This window comes from Astyanax mexicanus, chromosome 4 (assembly GCF_023375975.1).
Source record: "Astyanax mexicanus isolate ESR-SI-001 chromosome 4, AstMex3_surface, whole genome shotgun sequence".
NCBI lineage: Eukaryota > Metazoa > Chordata > Actinopteri > Characiformes > Acestrorhamphidae > Astyanax > Astyanax mexicanus.
Genome location: NC_064411.1, coordinates 30,320,106 through 30,338,000, shown reverse-complemented (window position 1 = coordinate 30,338,000; position 17,895 = coordinate 30,320,106). Strand labels below are relative to the sequence as shown.

At 39.2% G+C, this 17,895-nt stretch overlaps 1 protein-coding gene across 1 annotated transcript; it reads left to right on the top strand.

Moving 5' to 3' along the window:
* Positions 1-17,516, top strand: map6d1 (MAP6 domain containing 1). Its single transcript, XM_022673145.2, has 3 exons — positions 1-810; positions 4,894-5,128; positions 16,604-17,516. The coding sequence occupies exons 1-3, from the start codon at positions 299-301 to the stop codon at positions 16,679-16,681; spliced, it is 825 nt and encodes a 274-aa protein (XP_022528866.1). The 5' UTR covers positions 1-298; the 3' UTR covers positions 16,682-17,516.
* Positions 17,517-17,895: the final 379 nt, after the last annotated feature.

Below are 17,895 nucleotides of genomic sequence, written 5' to 3'. Positions count from 1 at the left end.
ATCCTTACACTCATAACTAAAAATGACACTCAGCGCCTTGTTCGTTACAGATTTTTTTTGGTAGACTGAGGTAAAAAAAAATACAAATCTGAGACCCACGTGAGCGAAACGTGAAACGCGCGAGCGCGCGCGCGTACGAGCGACGGAGTGAGTGCTCTCTCTCTCTCTCTCTCTCTCTCTCTGTGTTATCTGGGCTGGGATGGATAGGGCTCGGTAGCGCTCTTTCTTTTCTCTCTTTTTTCTTTGTTTTTCTTGTTTTTTCTCCTCTGTGTTTTCTGTGTGGTTTATTGCCGGGCAGATGGCGTGGCCGTGTATCAGCCGGGTCTGCTGCCTCGCGCGCTTCTGGAACCAGTTCGATAAGTCGGACCTGTCGGTTCCGCTCACTATCCAGAACTACTCGGAGCTCGGCGAGTCGGACAGCCGCGAGATCCGCTCCGTGGCCAAGCACGTGCCCGCGGAGCGCGCGCCTCGGGACGGCTACGCCACGCCGGAGCGCCGCGCTTCCCCCGCGCCGCAGGACGGAGGAGGGGGGAGCGGGGGCAGGCGGCCGCCACCGCCGTGCCGCGCGCGCACCGAGCCCAGCTACCGACCCCGCGAGGACTACCAGCCACCGGGCGTGCCTTTCCCCAGCGTCACCCAGTACAAGCAGGACTACAAGCCCTGGCCCATCCCCAAGAAAGACAACTTCCCCTGGATCACTAACGGAGGCAGCAAGGGTCCCGCGGAGAGCCCCGTTAACACCGACAGAGAGGAGCGCGCGGGCAGGAACAGGCACGCGGAGTCCACCGGCACAGGCACGAGCTCGTACAGGTGCGGAGAGAGCGCGCATCCCGCACAGCATCACACTGAACACAGATAACACACACACACTGAATAGTACACACACTCTACAGTTACTGTTCTATAGTCTATAAACTATATAGTCTATAGTCTATACTGTACTATAGTCTATAAACTCAAACCTACAGTATATTGTACTATAGTCGATAAAAACAAACATGTATACTGTACTATATTCTATAAACACAAACATGTATACTGTACTATAGTCTATAAACTCATACATACAGTATACTGTACTATAGACTATAAGCTCATACCTACAGTATACTGTACTATAGTCTATAAACTCATACCTACAGTATACTGTACTATAGTCTATAAACTCATACCTACAGTATACTGTACTATAGTCTATAAAAACAAACATGTATACTGTACTATAGTCTATAAAGTCAAGCATGTATTCTGTACTGTAGTCTATAAACTCAAGCATGTATACTGTACTATAGTCTATAAAGTCAAGCATGTATTCTGTACTGTAGTCTATAAACTAAAGCATGTATTCTGTACTGTAGTCTATAAACTCAAGCATGTATACTGTACTATAGTCTATAAACTCATACCTACAGTATACTGTACTATAGTCTATAAAAACAAACATGTATACTGTACTATAGTCTATAAAAACAAACATGTATACTGTACTATAGTCTATAAAGTCAAGCATGTATTCTGTACTGTAGTCTATAAACTCAAGCATGTATACTGTACTATAGTCTATAAAGTCAAGCATGTATTCTGTACTGTAGTCTATAAACTAAAGCATGTATACTGTACTATGGTCTATAAACTCTAGCATATATACTGTACAGTAGTCTATAAACTTAAGCATTTATCCTGTACTGTAGTCTATAAACTCAAGCATGTATACTGTACTGTAGTCTATAAACTCATATTTACATTGTGTATGAGCTTATAGACTACAGTACAGTCACTGTGTGTATGAGTTTATAAAGTACTATATAATATAAAGTAATTCACCCCATCAATGACTGCATATATAATTTTATATACTACATGAAAGACATTTCATGTATGTGTTTACAGACTACAGTACAGTTACTGTATATATGTGTTAATAGACTACGGTACAGTTACTGTATATATGTATTTATAGACTATAGAACAGTCACTATATATATGAGTTTATAGACTACTACTAACATTAAGTAACTAACCCATATCAATGACTTCGTAAATTATTTTATATACTACATTTAATGTATGTGTTTATACACTACAGTGCAGTTACTGTATGTATGTGTTTATAGACTACAGTACAGTCACTGTATGTAGGTATAAGCTACCTACATTGATCTGGACTAATGATTTACACAGTCAATAATAGAAATATATACAAAGTCAGTGGCACTGGTTACTGTCTGAGTGTACTTATACACATATTATAATGTTATAGTATAATGACATCATATACAGTAATTTGAGTTCTGGTCAGTGTCTTTAGCTAGTCTTTCAGCCTGTACTGGTACAGTTAGCTAATAGCCCTCAGTTAGCGTTAGCTAGCTGTGCTACTCTGAGTGGAGAATGTAGCATTGCTGTGTTTTTAAGACTGTAGGTGACTATGATATTGGTTGTTTTGAGGTAAATTTGGGGTTTCTCAGCACTTCTGATGCTAAAACAATACATTTGAACGAACAGTTAACATAGTTTTGGGTTGCTGGTAATGAGCTGCTACATTAGCCGCATATTGCCAAGAGCTTACTATGGTGCCCTGTTTTTTCATTAACCTCGAATAAAAACAGTGAAGGAAGGATTGGGAGGGGTGGGGAAGATGGGGAGATCTGCTTACACACTCCCTCACTCTCTCTGTACTTCACACACTCAGATAAATACACTCCATATTCTCCACAGAGTAACTCCATCTTATCCACAGCACTTTCCACTGACTGAAAACTCTCTCAGCTGTGTTCACCACCGCCTTAATTAACCCCTCACTATAGATCTGAGACCCTTTCACTCGGTCAGAGACCCTGCAGTGCTAACTGCTCCATTCTTTATCTTCTACTGGAGACCTGCTTTCAACTGCTCAGCAGCACTGTGTTCAGTAGAGGTGTTTGAGGGATTGAGCTGAACGAAGTATCATTTCAAAAATTTAATCAGATCAAATAAAAAAAAAAAACACAGTTCTCATTTCATTTGATACACAGATTGCATTATTAATATTATTGTCTTCTGGAGGAAAACAGTTATAATTGTAATATATATCGCAGAGTAAGAAAAATTCAAAATACAATTTTTTCCCAGATAATTTCAGATTCGATTCTTTATTTTCATTATTTTATATGTTAAAATGTAAAACATTTATACTGCACATATCTAACTAATTTAAGGCATTTATCAGCTAAACACATACACAGTTGTGTTTTGTATAACAAGACATTTTTAAAAAATATAATTTATTTTAATTTCATTTTTTTTTTTTTTTTTTAAGTTTGGAAATCCAGTTAAACATTAGGGGCCCAATCGTACACCCTGTCCACGATGCATCGCGATTCTTGTTGCTATCTTACACTCCATAAACAGTAAAGGTGAGAGTAGGTGAGAAGAGTTTAGAGCTTAGATCGGGCCCCTAAAAAAATCCAATTCGAACCGGCCCGAGCCTGTGCACATTTGGTCTGATCCTGACTTACCCCTTAAACTGTTTCGAGCTGTTTTAATAAGCGAAATCTTTTCAGAATAATGTTAAATAACATTGCAACACTGAAGAAGCATATACCTATTATTTAAGAAAAACTTTTATTAAGAACAGATCTCCCATTTAACATGCGAACAACCTTGAGTGTATTATTGCGATTATACTATAGTTCTATTATCACTGTTTATTCATACAGGATGAGAAAACGCGATCGGTCTGGTTATAAACACTTAAATTAGTTCTATAGCTGCTTTGTTTGTAGTTGCGCTGTAAGCTCTGTATCTGTCCATTTCAGTCACAATTGTGGAAATCTAATCGTACTGTAAAAGAACTGAAGCGCTTTACTCACCCAAATAAATGGTTTTTAGGAAACAGAAAAACAAGTCCAGTGCTCGTTTGACTTTGAAAGAAAATGTTTATTTTTTAGGAATTAAAGCGGCAACACCTGCGGAATTACAAGAGTCCACCTTACATTCAGCTTAAAAAGCCCTAAATTAACTGAAAAAAATATATAAACTTTAACTTTTGTTTTGATAAAAAGAACTCTTAACCTGATATTGGTGGCTGATAATGTGTGTAATAATGCGTTTTTTTTTTTTAGCGCTGGGCTTTTTTTTATTTGTAGCACCGCGTCTTTGCCTGCGCCGTTTATTGGAGACATGGCATTTCTGCACTGTGCCTATGGGATCCAGCGGCTCCTGGTGGTGTTTAATAACATCACATTTGGTTTTTGTTTGGCTTGTAGGCGCTGTGTTGTTGCTAGGTTAAGTGTATGTGGCGGAGTTATACATGGAGAGCTTCGGTTACAGTGCATTACCGGCTGATAATGCCACTCATAAAACGCCTCTCAGCCAATCACATTACAGGGTTGGAACTAACTGTGGTATAATATAATAAGCAGAAAATCTTATTGTGGAATGTGGACTGATACATTAAAATCCAGCTGTTTTTTTTTAGTTTAGAAGCTCTGGCTCTGAGAGCGCTTCTTCTTTTTCTGCTGTTTGCTTTGATGTAAATTGTATAATAATGTGCGTAATTTCTCAGTTGTCTGCCTTTAAATGGCCTAATGCTGTGTTTTTAATAAGCTTGTTATTCAGATCTATCCTGCTGTGAAAAACCTGGCCAAATCTGCTCCCAGAGGACCAGTTTAATATTTGCTCCAACACACAAAATCCTGTGAATTAGAGAAGAGACTGTAGCTGCCCAGTTCAGCGGCTCTCTGGGAGCAGATGAGGCCCGGGCCTTCCAGAGCAGGAGCTTAGATCATTCTGACACTTACAGCTCCCATCAACATCTTCCTCCTGCTGCTGTCAAACTCCATCAAACTCTATAAAGACTCAGAGAGCTCCGACCGGCCCTTCTGTCTCTAATATTTACTGTCTCTCTGCAAGCAGACAGGAGTACCGGCCCTGGGCAGCAGTCCGGCCACCGAAGCCTGCCCAGAAAAGGCCCACCTTCCTGGCCACGTCCACCAACGAGCCCCCTCCAGAGACCAGCTACCAGGCTGCCTTCAGCTCCGACACACACAGGCATGCAGACATCAGCGTCCCAGACATCACAGCGCACACACAGCCCAGCAGCCAGCCGGAGAGAGCGGAGAGGACCGAGACAACCAGCTCCAAACCTGAGGTGAGTCGAGGAATTGCGCTGAATCAAATTCTAAAAGACTGGAAACAAAGAATGAGAAAAGAAGTAATGATTTAAATGAACAGTTTGTACAGCAAACAGTCCAGTTTCTGCTGTCAGGAACATTGAAGAAACGTATATACCCTGCCCCCTCTTCTTCAAGATGCAAAACCTACACAGGTTGCCAGGTTGAGGACCCTTGTCTGACAGACAATCAGGCTACACAAACACTACAGTTTTACTGCAGCTGTAGTCTTTTCCGCTGTTTAATTAAGTGACACAGAAATGATGACTAGTCTGGATCACTTTACCTATCTCAAATACTCACTGCCTTATGACCCATGCATGCGGAATGATTGGAATGATTTAAAACTGTTGGAACTCAGTGCTTAGCTATCTGTTTAAGTGAAAATTTGCCAACTATGCATCAGTCTTGTAGTCCTTCTGGGTTCTTCTTCTGTTTGTTTGTGGATATTTTACAAATATATTAACCCTAATCATGCTCTACAGCAACAGATACTGGTGTACATATATACAGACTAGTAGACTTGGACTGGTGGGATTAAATTAGTGTATTTTAGCATCTTTGTCTGAGCTGGATTACTCACTGATAGTTGATGACAGATCCAGAACACCACACTGGTTACAGCAGAGCACAATAATGTTAAAGCTACAATGATAACACTTTCAATGTTCAGGTGAGTGAAAAGGCCAAATATTTTACCTTGAACTGCATTTCAGAAAAAAAACATCATACTGAACATAAAACATAGTGCTGGTAGTGTGATGGTCTGGGGCTGTTTTGATGCTTTAGGACCTGGACAACTTGCTGTAATAGAAGAAACCATGAATTCAGCTTTCTATCAGAAAATCCTGAAGGAAAATTTCCAGCCATCTTTTTTGGACCTCAAGCTCAGGCTTACTTGGGTTCTGCAGCAAACAGAGTCGATTGAGGTATGCTAAAGCTAAAGAACATTTGAACAAGCCAGCTTCATTTTGGAATAAGGTTCTGTGGACTGATATAATTAAAATTGAGTTATATGGAGGGCAGTTATTTATGCATGGCGGAAAAAGAACACGGCATTCCAAGAGAAACACTTTACTGCTCCCCACAGTAAAATTTGGTGGTGTGGGGCTGTGTGATGCGTGCAGGTACTGGGAATCTTGTTAAAGTTAAGAATCGCGTGGATTTCAGTCAATATCAGCAGATTCTTCAGAACAATGTTCAAGAATCGGTGAGAAAGTTGAAGTTAAAGTTGAGATCCTTCAACAAGACAACGACTGCTCAAAATCTACTAAAGCATTCATGCAGAGGAACAAGTACAACGTTCTGGAATGATCATCTCAGATCATCTCAGTCCCCAGACCTGAATATTATTGAAAATCTGTGGTGTGATTTAAAGCGGGCTGTTTATGATCATAAACCATCAAACCTGACTGAACTGGAGACGTTTTATAAAGAAGAATGATCCAAAATACCTTCAACCAGAAGCTTCAACCAGACTCTCATTTAAAGCTATAGGAATCATTTTAAAGCTGTTATTTCTGCAAAAGGAGGATCTACTAAATATTGATGTAATTTTTCTGCCTAATTTTGTTTAAAGAATTATTTCACACTTTCTGTATATCCTGTAAACTTCATATCACTGTGTTCGTCTGCTATATGAAATATTTAACTGAAATTGCTAATCCAAACAGCCAACGATATGATCAGGGGTGCCCAAACGTTTCCATTTCACTGTAGTTGACTAAATAGGTGATTAAATATCAATCATACACTGTTATGACAGGCAAGAAGCTGTCGATATTCTGGAACATTCATTAAACATCTTGTACATCCGATCGAAAGCGTTTTTTTAGAAGTGAATTGTGTCATTCATACGAGCGGTACATCAGCCTGCGTGACAGCTGACATCCTTTTGGTCATCCCACCGGGTTTAAAGCGTTCACTCACTCGCAGCCCAGCCTCCTCTCTCTGCCATCTGCTGTGTGTTGTGATGTGTGTGAGCCAGCGGAGAGACACACTGCAGCTGTCTGCAGCTCACGCTCAAACAGGAGATTAGGAGGAACCGCAGAAACTCACAGTGTCACTGTGGACACACAGTATTTTAGGACAAGTGACTTCACAGCTAACCTGTGGTTGTTGAATCAGTGTTGAGAGGAAGCTGTCTGAAAGGGATGTTCGGGTGCTAACCCGGATTGTATCCAAAAAAACATAAAACCACGGCTGCCCAAATCACAGCAAAATTCAATGTGCACCTCAACTCTCCTGTTTCCACCAAGAACTGTCTGTCGGGACAATAAATTATTGTGTTCTAAAACCAGGTGTTTCAGTTTCATTGTCCAACCCCTGTACACTTTTTACATGCACTCAAAAATCTGTTTATATATCCAAATTTTATACACTATAAGGCACTCTGGATTATAAGGCTCATTTAGGGACACTTGTAAAGGCGCCTACATCAAAATGAGCAGGATGTTGCCATGTTTCCCTTTTAATGGGAAAGCTTGAGGAAGCACCTAAGCAAACAAAACATTTTCTTTCAAAGTTAAAGAAGCGCTGGATGTTAATCGACACAGATTTCTCTCCTGAAAACGGTTTATTTGGGGGAGTAAAGCACTTCCATTTCCAATATTTTGCCTAAGGATGAGTTTTCAGTGAAGTTTCTCCAGCACTAAGGCTGGGTGCAGCAGCATTAGCATTAGCCACTTCATGCAGCACTCGTGGGACGTAAATACCTCCTGATAGTGCTACACTGAACCCTGAGTGTTCCAGTAATCCAGGGTGAACAACGAAAGAGCCAGCGCTGTGGTTAGCGGCTAACGCTAATGCCGATGCACCCAGCCTTAGTGCTGGAGAAACTTCACTGAAAACTCACCTGTATAAAGCTGTACATCAGCAGAGTGACTTTACTGCTCCTTAATACCTGACTGGTAGAATTCATACATAAGGCGAACCAGATTATTAAAAATGTAAAAAAATTAAATGCGCCTTTTAGTAACTGGATTTCTGCAGTTATTTGATTATTAAAGTAGTCATGTAAGCAGTATATTCTGATTTCTTGGATCAGCGTATGTGTCAGACCCCAGGCTCCACCCTCTTCCACACGACTTCCAGTCTACAGCAGAAATAAAGGGATTGACATCACCAACACTTGGAATAGTGAATTGTATATCTTTACTGTCCAATGAAAAACACTTATCTCCAAAACAGCAGCTTTACAAGTGAGAGAAAAAAAACGTATAAACTTTCAATAGAAGTCAATGTGAAAAGAGTTTATTTCAGGTCATTTTGAAGAGTTTCTATTGGTCTGTTCAAGAAATTTTGGCACAGTGTAAGGGACAGTTTATCTATTCAAATTATGTAGTAAATTAAAAATCGACAAAAATGGAGAAGTGTTTTTCATAGGACAGCGATGATATAGATATTTTGGGTTCATAGTGTCTGCAATCAAATAAAATAAATAAAAAGTTAATGGAATAAATTCGATACAGATTTGAATGGGTTAAATGTTACAGAGCTTTATCAGTATGAAGCACCTGCTAGACTGTCTGCCTGTCTGCTAAACAGCTCCGACAGCTGATTCAGTGCTACACCAAATCATGCAAACTGACATAGACAGCAGTGCACTTTTTAAAGCTAATTTTGCCATTTTCAGCTTTGCTGGTCAGTCAATTCATCCTGCCCTGTGAGCTTAAAATTGCTGTATAACAGTACACGACTTCCACTATACATCAAATACATCACTGTAACTAAATTAATGGACCTTTATAATGCTCCATGATTAAAGATGATGGGTATAATGAAACTTTATGAAGTGATGGTTGCTTTTTCTATTCCTTGAAAGCTCATGCAATGCATTATAACATGCATTGTTAAGATAAAAGTACCTGTAATTAAAATGTGTATGAACACATACAATACAAAATACCATATTTTTTGCACTGTTAGGCGCACCGGAATTTAAGGCGCACTCTCAATGAACGTCTGTTTTCTGATCTATTTCCATACATCAGGCACACTGGATTATATAAGGTGCATTATGTGACACTAGTAAGGAACAAGGGTGTCTCCATGTTTTCCTTCTGATAATTCAGCAGGTCTCAGCAGTTTTTAAATGATCATTTCATTTATTAAGGAAAAAAATCTATTCAAACCAACCTGGGCCTTCTTTATAAAGTATTTGCCCCAATTGTTTGTGTTCTTTGGATCATTGTCCTGCTGCAGAACCCAAGTACACCTCAGCTTGAGGTCACAAACTGATAGCCGGATATTCTCCTTCAGGATTGTCTGGTAAACAGCAGAATTCCTGGTTTCATCTATTACAGCAAGTTGTCTGGGTATTGAAGCAGCAAAGCCCCAGATCATCACACTACCACCACCATGTTTTACATTCAGTTTGATGTTCTTTTTCCAAAATTATGTGTTAGTTTTACAGCAGATGTAACGGAATGAAAAACTTCCACTTTTGTCTCATCAGTACACAAAATATTTACCCAAAGTCTTGGGGATTGTCAAGATGTTTGTTGGTAAATGTGAGAGGGATTGTTTTGTTCTTTTTGCTCAGCCGTTGGTTTTACCTTAGAACGCTCCCATGGAGACCGTTTTCACCCAGTCTCTTTCTTATTATTAAATAATTAACACTGACCTTAACTGAGGCAAGTGAAACCTGCAGTTGAATATCCAGTATATGTTTTTCTATGTTATTTTCTTTGACCTCCTGGATGAGCTGTCCATGCCCTTTGTGTACTATTTTGGTAGGCTGGTCATTCCTGGGAAGGTTCACTTGGTAAATAATAGCTAGAAAATGACTGTGTAACCTTTTCCAAACTGACAGATGTAAATACGTCTTTTTTTCCATCAGTTCTTGAATTGCTTTTTTCCCTTAAAAAATTAAATCCTCATTTAAAAATGGTAAGTGACCAAAAAGCAAAATCAAAAGAAATCTCTAAATCTCTTATAACTTTTTAAGGCACATCTCTCTTCCCATACCATGTGTCAAATTAAAAGCTTTTCACAGCGTTTTTTATTCAAAAATTGGAATTTTATGACATTCATGAAAACCTGTAGTTGATATTTAGCTTTTAGCCAAATGTTTCATTTTGTTTGGTTTTGGCCAAAACAAAGGATTTGAGTGCAGAATAGTAACAATACCTTATATATCCAAATTGAATCTGACAGCAAGGATAAAGAAAAATTAAATTCAAGGTATTTCTAAATGAATTGCTCCTGGTCTAGTATAATTTGAGTACATGTAGTTATGTAATACATATTCTCTCTCAGACACAGCTTCTCTCTCTCTTTCTCTCTCAGTGTATTTGCGGAAGGCCAGGTAGACAGTGCTGGGATCAGCAGTTTGAGAGCGCTGACGGTGGTGTCTGGAGGAGCAGGCAGGAAATGTTTTGTTGCTCTGTCAGAGACTGTTACCTTTATGCACATCATACACGGTCAGTTGGGAGGTCATGGTCTGGAAGGATGTGACTCAGAAAATCAGTTGTTCTCTTAATAAAAAAGCGATGCTTTGGTACTATAGACAAGACACTGGATGTAAGGTACAGACAGAACTTCTTTAGTTATATATATATATATATATATATATATATATATATATATATATATATATATATATATATATATATATATATATACCATGGATCTAAAGCTGTCTTATGGCAGTGGAGTCAGATATTCCTGCTGTGGGTGAGTTAGCTCACCATTCACTTTTTTGATTAAATGACAATGATGCTGATGCTGAAACTATTGCAGAATAAATAAAAAGCACCTCACCTGAAAATATTCGTCTAATACTTAAATAAGACAGAGCGCAGAAAGAGATTAAAGACTTTTAACACCACTAATAACTAAATATCCCTATAGATTAGTGAATAGTTTTTAGCACAGCAACACACCAGAGCTCCGGAAAAAAAAAAAAATCTTTAGCTCTTAAGTGTGTTTTATTGAATAAGCTGACAAGTCCATCGTCGATCTTTTTCCGCTGGTGAAAGATCATGTCATTTATGACCCTGTGTCACTGATTAATTGTGTAGCTGTGTTCATTTCTTTAAAGAATAATCTTCGCCATAGTTTTCGTTAACAAAACCTTTTTTGTTAAGACAAAAACAAGACAGCATAAAAAACAGCATAAAATAAGAAAAACTATGACGAAATAAACCGACATTTTCCTCAATGAATAAAAACGAGACGAAAATGCTTGGCAGGGACGACATCCAATCAGAACGTATTTAGTTTTGTGAAAGGAAGGGACACACTCACTACAGGTGGGCCAAACAGGGTAGTCATCCATTCAGTACCCGTATCTTTTCCAGTTGCACGGCTGCGGTCAGATACAAAAGCCGGGAAGAACGTATAGTCACACAGATCTCCATGCAGAGATCAGCGTTTTAATGCTGATGATGGTGTGTTTAACTCGACTGTGTACTAAAAGACTCCACTGCTGTTCTGTAAAGTTAATGTTACTGGTAGAGAATTCACTCATTAAAATCAGATAATGTGTTTAGTCCCACAGTGGGAGAATACATAGCTTGTGTTGAAGCAGGAACAGGTTACAAAGAACTCAATAAAAAAAAAAAAACAATAAATAAGTGAATCTATAACCCAAAAATATGTGTAAAGTTCCTTACAGCACTTTCTCACAAGTTTCTCTCTTTTGGGGTGCCAAGTGGTCCAGCTAAAGTGGTCTAAAGCGCTGCCACTATGAGCAGGAGGTCGCAGGTTTGAAAACCCGGTCATGTAGCTTTGCCATCAAGCTGCCGGCGCTCAGAGGGAGCAAAATTTTCCCTGCTCCCTATGGGAGGGTAGACAGCGCTCTCTCCCCACATCACTCCTACAGTGATGTCCGCAGCACAGGGCGTCTGTGAGCTGATGTACATGAACCAAGCCGCTTCTTGTCCCCGAAAAGAAATGGTGACTGGCTTCACATCGGAGGAGGAGGCATGTGTCTTCACCCTCCTGGTGTGTTGGGGCATTACTAGTGATAGGGGGAGTCCTAATAATTGGGTTTGGTAATTGGCCATGTAAATTAAAAATTAGAAAAATTAGAAATAAAATTATATTAAGTATCTCACTTTAACTCATGCAGTCTTATATATATATATATATATATATATATATATATATATATATATATATATATATATATATATATATATATACATATATTTCACATTCAAACATTAATAATATTACACAACTGATAAAAAAGCATTTACATTTACACCCTTTACATTTTAGTCCAATAAATTGACTGTAGTTTTAGTCGACTATATTCTTATGATATTTAGTCGACTAAAACAAGACTAAAACAAAAAACAATTCAGGTGACTAAATGTTGACTAAAACTAAAACTAAATGCCATTTTTGTCACAAAACTAAAACTAAATCAAAATTTGTTGTCAAAATGAACACTGTTGTGTTGTATAAAACCACTCCCATTAAAAGATTCAGCAGTTGCTGAGTAAAGTCTGGAGTGGGATTTGGTGATGTGCTTTATGTAGTGTAGCAGAGAAGCTCAGAAGCTCAGGCTCCTCTGTAGAAGTTTTACTGCAGACTGGCTGAACAGCTGCTTATCTCTCAGCTCAAACCCCCCTCACACTCTCACTTTATACACACACTGAAAGAGCTGAGACTGAGACTGAAGCTGATCAGCCCATTTTCTGCAATAATGCCCTTTTCCTCTGGGAACATTAACCCCACAAACACACACACACACACACACACATATGCAGGTTAGAGAGAGAGAGAGCACGAGGGGGGGGGGGGGGGTGAGATAGAGAGAGTCAGAGAGTGAGAGAGAGTAAAAGTGGGTGAAACAGAAAAGGAGAGAGGGAAAGGAAGATGGTGAGAGAAAGGAAGTGTGAAAAGGAGAATAAGACAGACAAACAGAGTAAGAGCAAGAGACTGAGAGAAAAACAGAGATAAAGCGAGAGAGAAACAGAGAAAGAGTAAGAGAGATTGACAGAGAGAAACAGAGAGACAGAGAAAGAGAGACAGCAAAAAAGTGAGAGAAGCAGAAAAAAGAGAGGGGTGGGGGAGAGTGAGAGTGAGCATGTATGTGAGAGAGAAGAAAGGAGAAAAAGAGTAAGAGGGAGAGAGAGAGAGAGAGAGAGAGAGAGAGAGTGGGAGAAGCCGGGAAAACTGAGGGATGAGGGATAGGGAGTGAGAAAAAGAGGTAAGGAGAGAGTGAGCAATGTGTGAGAGAGAGAGAGAAAGAGAAAGAGAAACAGAATGAGAAAGATTAAGTGAAAGAGAAACAGAAAGAGTGTGAGAGATTGAGTGAAGAAAAAACCAAGAGTGAGAGATTAAGTGAAAGAGAAAGAGTGTGAAAGATTGAGTGAAAGAGAAACAGAGACAGAGAGAGATAGATGATTAAGAGAGAGAAAAAGAGAGACAGCAAAAAAGTGAGAGAAGCAGAGAAAAAGAGAGGGGTATGGGGAGAGTGAGAGTGAGTGTGTATGTGAGAGAGAAGAAAGGAGAAAGAGAGTAAGAGGGAGAGAGCAAGAGAGTGAGAGAGAAGCTGGGAAAACTGAGGGATGAGGGATAGGGAGTGAGAAAAAGAGGTAAGGAGAGAGTGAGCATGTGTGAGGGAGATTGAGTGAGAGAGAGAGAAAGAGAAGGAGAAACAGAAAGAGTGAGAGAGATTGAGTGAAGAAAAAACAAAGAGTGAGAAATTGAGTGAGAAAAACTGTAAACTAGAGATTAAGTGAAAGAGAAAGAGTGAGAGAGATTGAGTGAAAGAGAAACAGAAAGATAGAGACAGAGAGATTGATGATTAAGAGAGAAAGAGAGAGCAAAAAAGTGAGAGAAGCAGAGAAAAAGAGAGGGGTGGGGGAGAGTAAGACTGTATGTGAGAGAGCAGAAAGGAGAAAGAGAGAGAAACAGAGTAAGAGGGAGAGAGAGAAGCTGGGAAAACAGAGGGATGAGGGATAGGGAGTGAGAGAAAGAGGTAAGGAGAGAGTGAGGGTGTGTGAGAGAGAGACAGAGAGAGAGGTGAGAGAGAGATGATGAATCTCATTTGCTTTCTTTCCTTTTGTTGTTTCTCAGAATTTCATCCTTAGTTTTTCTCCATCCTCCATTTTTCCCACAATGCACATTGATTCTGTCTCCTGAAAAACATCTCCATAACGGTAAAACAGTGTTTAAATGGAAGTCAGTGTAAAATAAGAGTTTAATCCACATGATTAGAGCATTCCTATTGGTCGGTTTATTTAGAATTATTAGTGTAAATAATAAAAACAGATAAAAACTGAGATAAAAACGTTTTTTTTTTTCACTGGAAAGCAGTGATATGATCAGGATCAGGGGAGAGGAGAGGCAGGAGAGGAGTGTGTGAGCAGAGGGATGTGTGTTTGAGCACAGTGTGTGTGTGTGTGTGTGTGTGTGTAAGATGAATGTGTGTGTAGTGAGAGTCTGGAGGGAGTGTTTTTCTCCACAATGCAGCAAACTGAGCTGCACTGTTCTACTCAGCACTGTATCACCAACCCACAAACAGCCATGTACACACACACACACAGCGCATAATCCCCCACCCCGTAAAAGAAAAGAAGCTGCAGTAGCCCCTCATATGAACATAGCAAACACTATATGTCCAAATGTTTAAGGACACTGGGGGTGGACGATATTCCCTACAATAATATTACAATATTTCAGGGTATTTTGTTATAATGATATTCTTGGCGATATTACAAAACACTGAAAGGAATATACTTTCAGAATAAATATAAATTACTGCAAAATAAATGCTAGTCCATGTCTAGTTCCTGTAAAGAAAGTGCATTAAGTTGTTCAGTATCAGTTTACTGTCCTTTTATTTTTCTCAGCTAAAATATTTGAGCTGTACAGGATTAGGAGAGTAACATTAGCTGAGCTAACTTAGCCTTAGCATTTGTTTGTTTACCTGAATGCTGTGTAAATTTCACTCACGTGTGATCTACTGTGGGTTGCTGTGCTGTGCTGCTGGTATGATGGTTATATTTTGTATGTTGTTTTCAACTGTAGAAGCTAGCATTCTAGCAAACTAGTTTAATATACTGTATTAAAATGCACTTAAAATCCTTTAATTCTCTCATAAATCGTCAGCACGCCTTACGTAAGAATTTCAGCTTTATACAAGAGTTTCAGTGAAGTTTTTCCAGCACTGAGGCTAAAGCAGTATTAGTATTAGCCGCTAATCACAGCACTAGCTCTTTAACCATTCACAGGTGAGTATATTGAACTGTATTCTGAGTGTTTACTATGTTTAAAAAAGCTACGAGGGAAAAAACGCTAGTTAATATCGCCCTGGATTACCAGAACACCCAGGATTCCTCAGTGTCGCACTGTCGTGTGGTGTATCACTGAGAGCTGCTAACTGGGGCTAGCGTAGCTGCTAACCGCACTGTTAAAAATACTATCTAAGCTTACTGTAAATAAACAAAAGCGCTTTACTCACCCAAATAAACAGTTTTCAGGAGTGAAATCTGTGTAGATTAACATCCAGCGCTCGTTTGACTTTGAAAGACAATGTTTTTTTTTTAAGAATTACAGTTTTGTTTATATAGCTGTTTCCCCATTAGAAGGGAAACAAGGCAACAACCTTGTTCCTTACTATTGTTGATGAAAATGAGCCTTATGATCCAGTGCACTTATGCATTTAAAATAGACCAGAAAATAGACGTTCACTGATAGTGCGCCTTGCAATCTGATGCACCTTATAGTTTTTAAATACTGTAATTTTCTCCTGTCTCTCCTCTCCCTGTTTATTTCCTGCTTCCTTAATTTCAAATGTCAAAAGCCCTTTAAACAGATCTCAGCAGGTCTTAAAGGTCTCATTCCATCATTTTATTTATCATTTTAAAATGTCTGGTTGTGGTCTCTAGAATGAATGAATAGCAAGTAAGCTGTTTTTAGAGTCTCTGTTAAATGCCAAATCCACGGGATATCCTATGTAAACAGACAAAGGTTGGTAGTCCAGGTCCAGAAAGTAATTTTTTACTTTTAACTAGTATAAACAGAAACATACATTCCTACCTATCTCAATTGTACTTCACTGGTGGTGTTCCATAGACAAAATCTAACCATTTATTTTTTGGCTCTGAATTACTGGGCAAAGCATAGAACACTGATGTGTTATTTGCACAAATAACACAGGAACGAACTGCCATGCTGTTCCTAGCGCTGTTAGCTTCTATCTGTTGAGACGGTGTTGCTGAGTGGCTTCAGCTCTGTCTGTGGGCGGTCGCGAGCCGAGGTAGGTGGCGATGTTAACTCACAGGTTGATGTAGAATTGGCGGGCTCTTTTCCTAAACGACTCGTTTTTCTGAACATTTTCTTTTACTAGCTACTGCAGACAATGGAAGCTGAGGAAGAGCTTCATGTGCAGCATCATATACAACTCAGAGAGATCTATAGTATTTCAAAGTAGAAAAAGTAGATTTTAGCGGAAGAACACTTGTAACTGGTCTGTTTATTGTGTGTTGCAGGAGCAGCTGGTGAAGACGAAGCTGTCCCCCAATCCGTCGGCCGTGTTCCAGAGCAAATCACGGATCTTCAACATATGACCTGTGAGAGCGGCCAGCACTGAGACAGCAGGCTGGACAGAAACGCACACAAGATTTCACTTCAGCCCGACACCCGACGCTCCTCCAGATCGGGTTTCTAGGAAACGTCTTTCAAATTACAGCACAGAAACAACTGAAGAGCCACGGCCGACAACGCCACTGAACTGACAGCATGAGGGAATATTCAGACTGCTGGAGGACCGGAGAACCGGAGGACTGAACAGCCGACCTTCAGTCCAGAGCGTTTAGCAGTGAGGAGGGTTAATTCTGCTCAGTGTGAAATCTATGCAAGAGATTGAATGTTTGTAAACTCGACGTCTGTTACAGGGAATGTTTAATATATTTTAAAAGGTCCTGAGAAAGAAGGGATATCCTGCAGAGGAGTGGACTGAACTGAACTGATAAAATCTGCATGTTTCTCTATAGTTTAGTTAAGCTTTTTATCCCATAGTGTCAAACACTTTACAGAAAAAAAAGAGAAAACAGCTGCTGAGTTTGTATGAGAGTGAGTGAGAGAGTATGTGCATCCACTGAACTGGAACCAGTTCTGATTTCAGTTTTCTATCTGTCTAGGTTTAGATTCATTCCTTTAAAAAAAAAAAAAAGTCAGATCTGTCTGTCTGACCCCCCACTGTCTGCTTCTCTTTCCGAGCTCCTGCTAAACCTTTATTAAATCAAGATTTATCTTGATATTTATTATTTATGAAATTTCTATTGAATTAGGAAAGGCAGAGTATTCTGCCGCTGTTAATAATTTATTTTGTAAATCTGCTCTTAATAGAGATGAAGTTAAAGGATGTATTATGTTGAAATAAATCTGAAATAGGTTCTTAAACTTGTGTCGTACCGTGTCTTAATAAAAATAATGAATATACACCGTGCTGTAAAAAAAAAAAAGCATTTGCCTGCTTACAGATTTTTTTATTTGTTTCTTTTTTATTATACTTACATTTTTCAGATTATCAAACAAACTTTAATATCAGAGTAAATACAGAAAAAAATAAGAAACCACTTCAATCACAAGCCTTCAAACCAAGCTGAACTGCTTGAATTTTTGCACCAGGAGTAAAGGCTTAAAGTTATCCAAAAGCAGTGTGCAAGACTAGTGGAGGAGAACATGCCAAGATGCATGAACACTGTAATTAAAAACCAGGGTTATTCCACCAAATATTGATTTCTGAACTCTTAAAACTTTATGAATATCTTAAACAGCC

What these genes read in the sequence shown, in the direction of transcription:
- map6d1 (XM_022673145.2), top strand. Translation starts at nt 299, where the DNA reads ATGGCGTGGCCGTGTATCAGCCGGGTCTGCTGCCTCGCGCGCTTCTGG. An exon ending in ACAGGCACGAGCTCGTACAG is followed by an intron (nt 811 to 4,893) that starts GTGCGGAGAGAG and finishes CTCTGCAAGCAG; the next exon opens with ACAGGAGTACCGGCCCTGGG. An exon ending in CAACCAGCTCCAAACCTGAG is followed by an intron (nt 5,129 to 16,603) that starts GTGAGTCGAGGA and finishes TGTGTGTTGCAG; the next exon opens with GAGCAGCTGGTGAAGACGAA.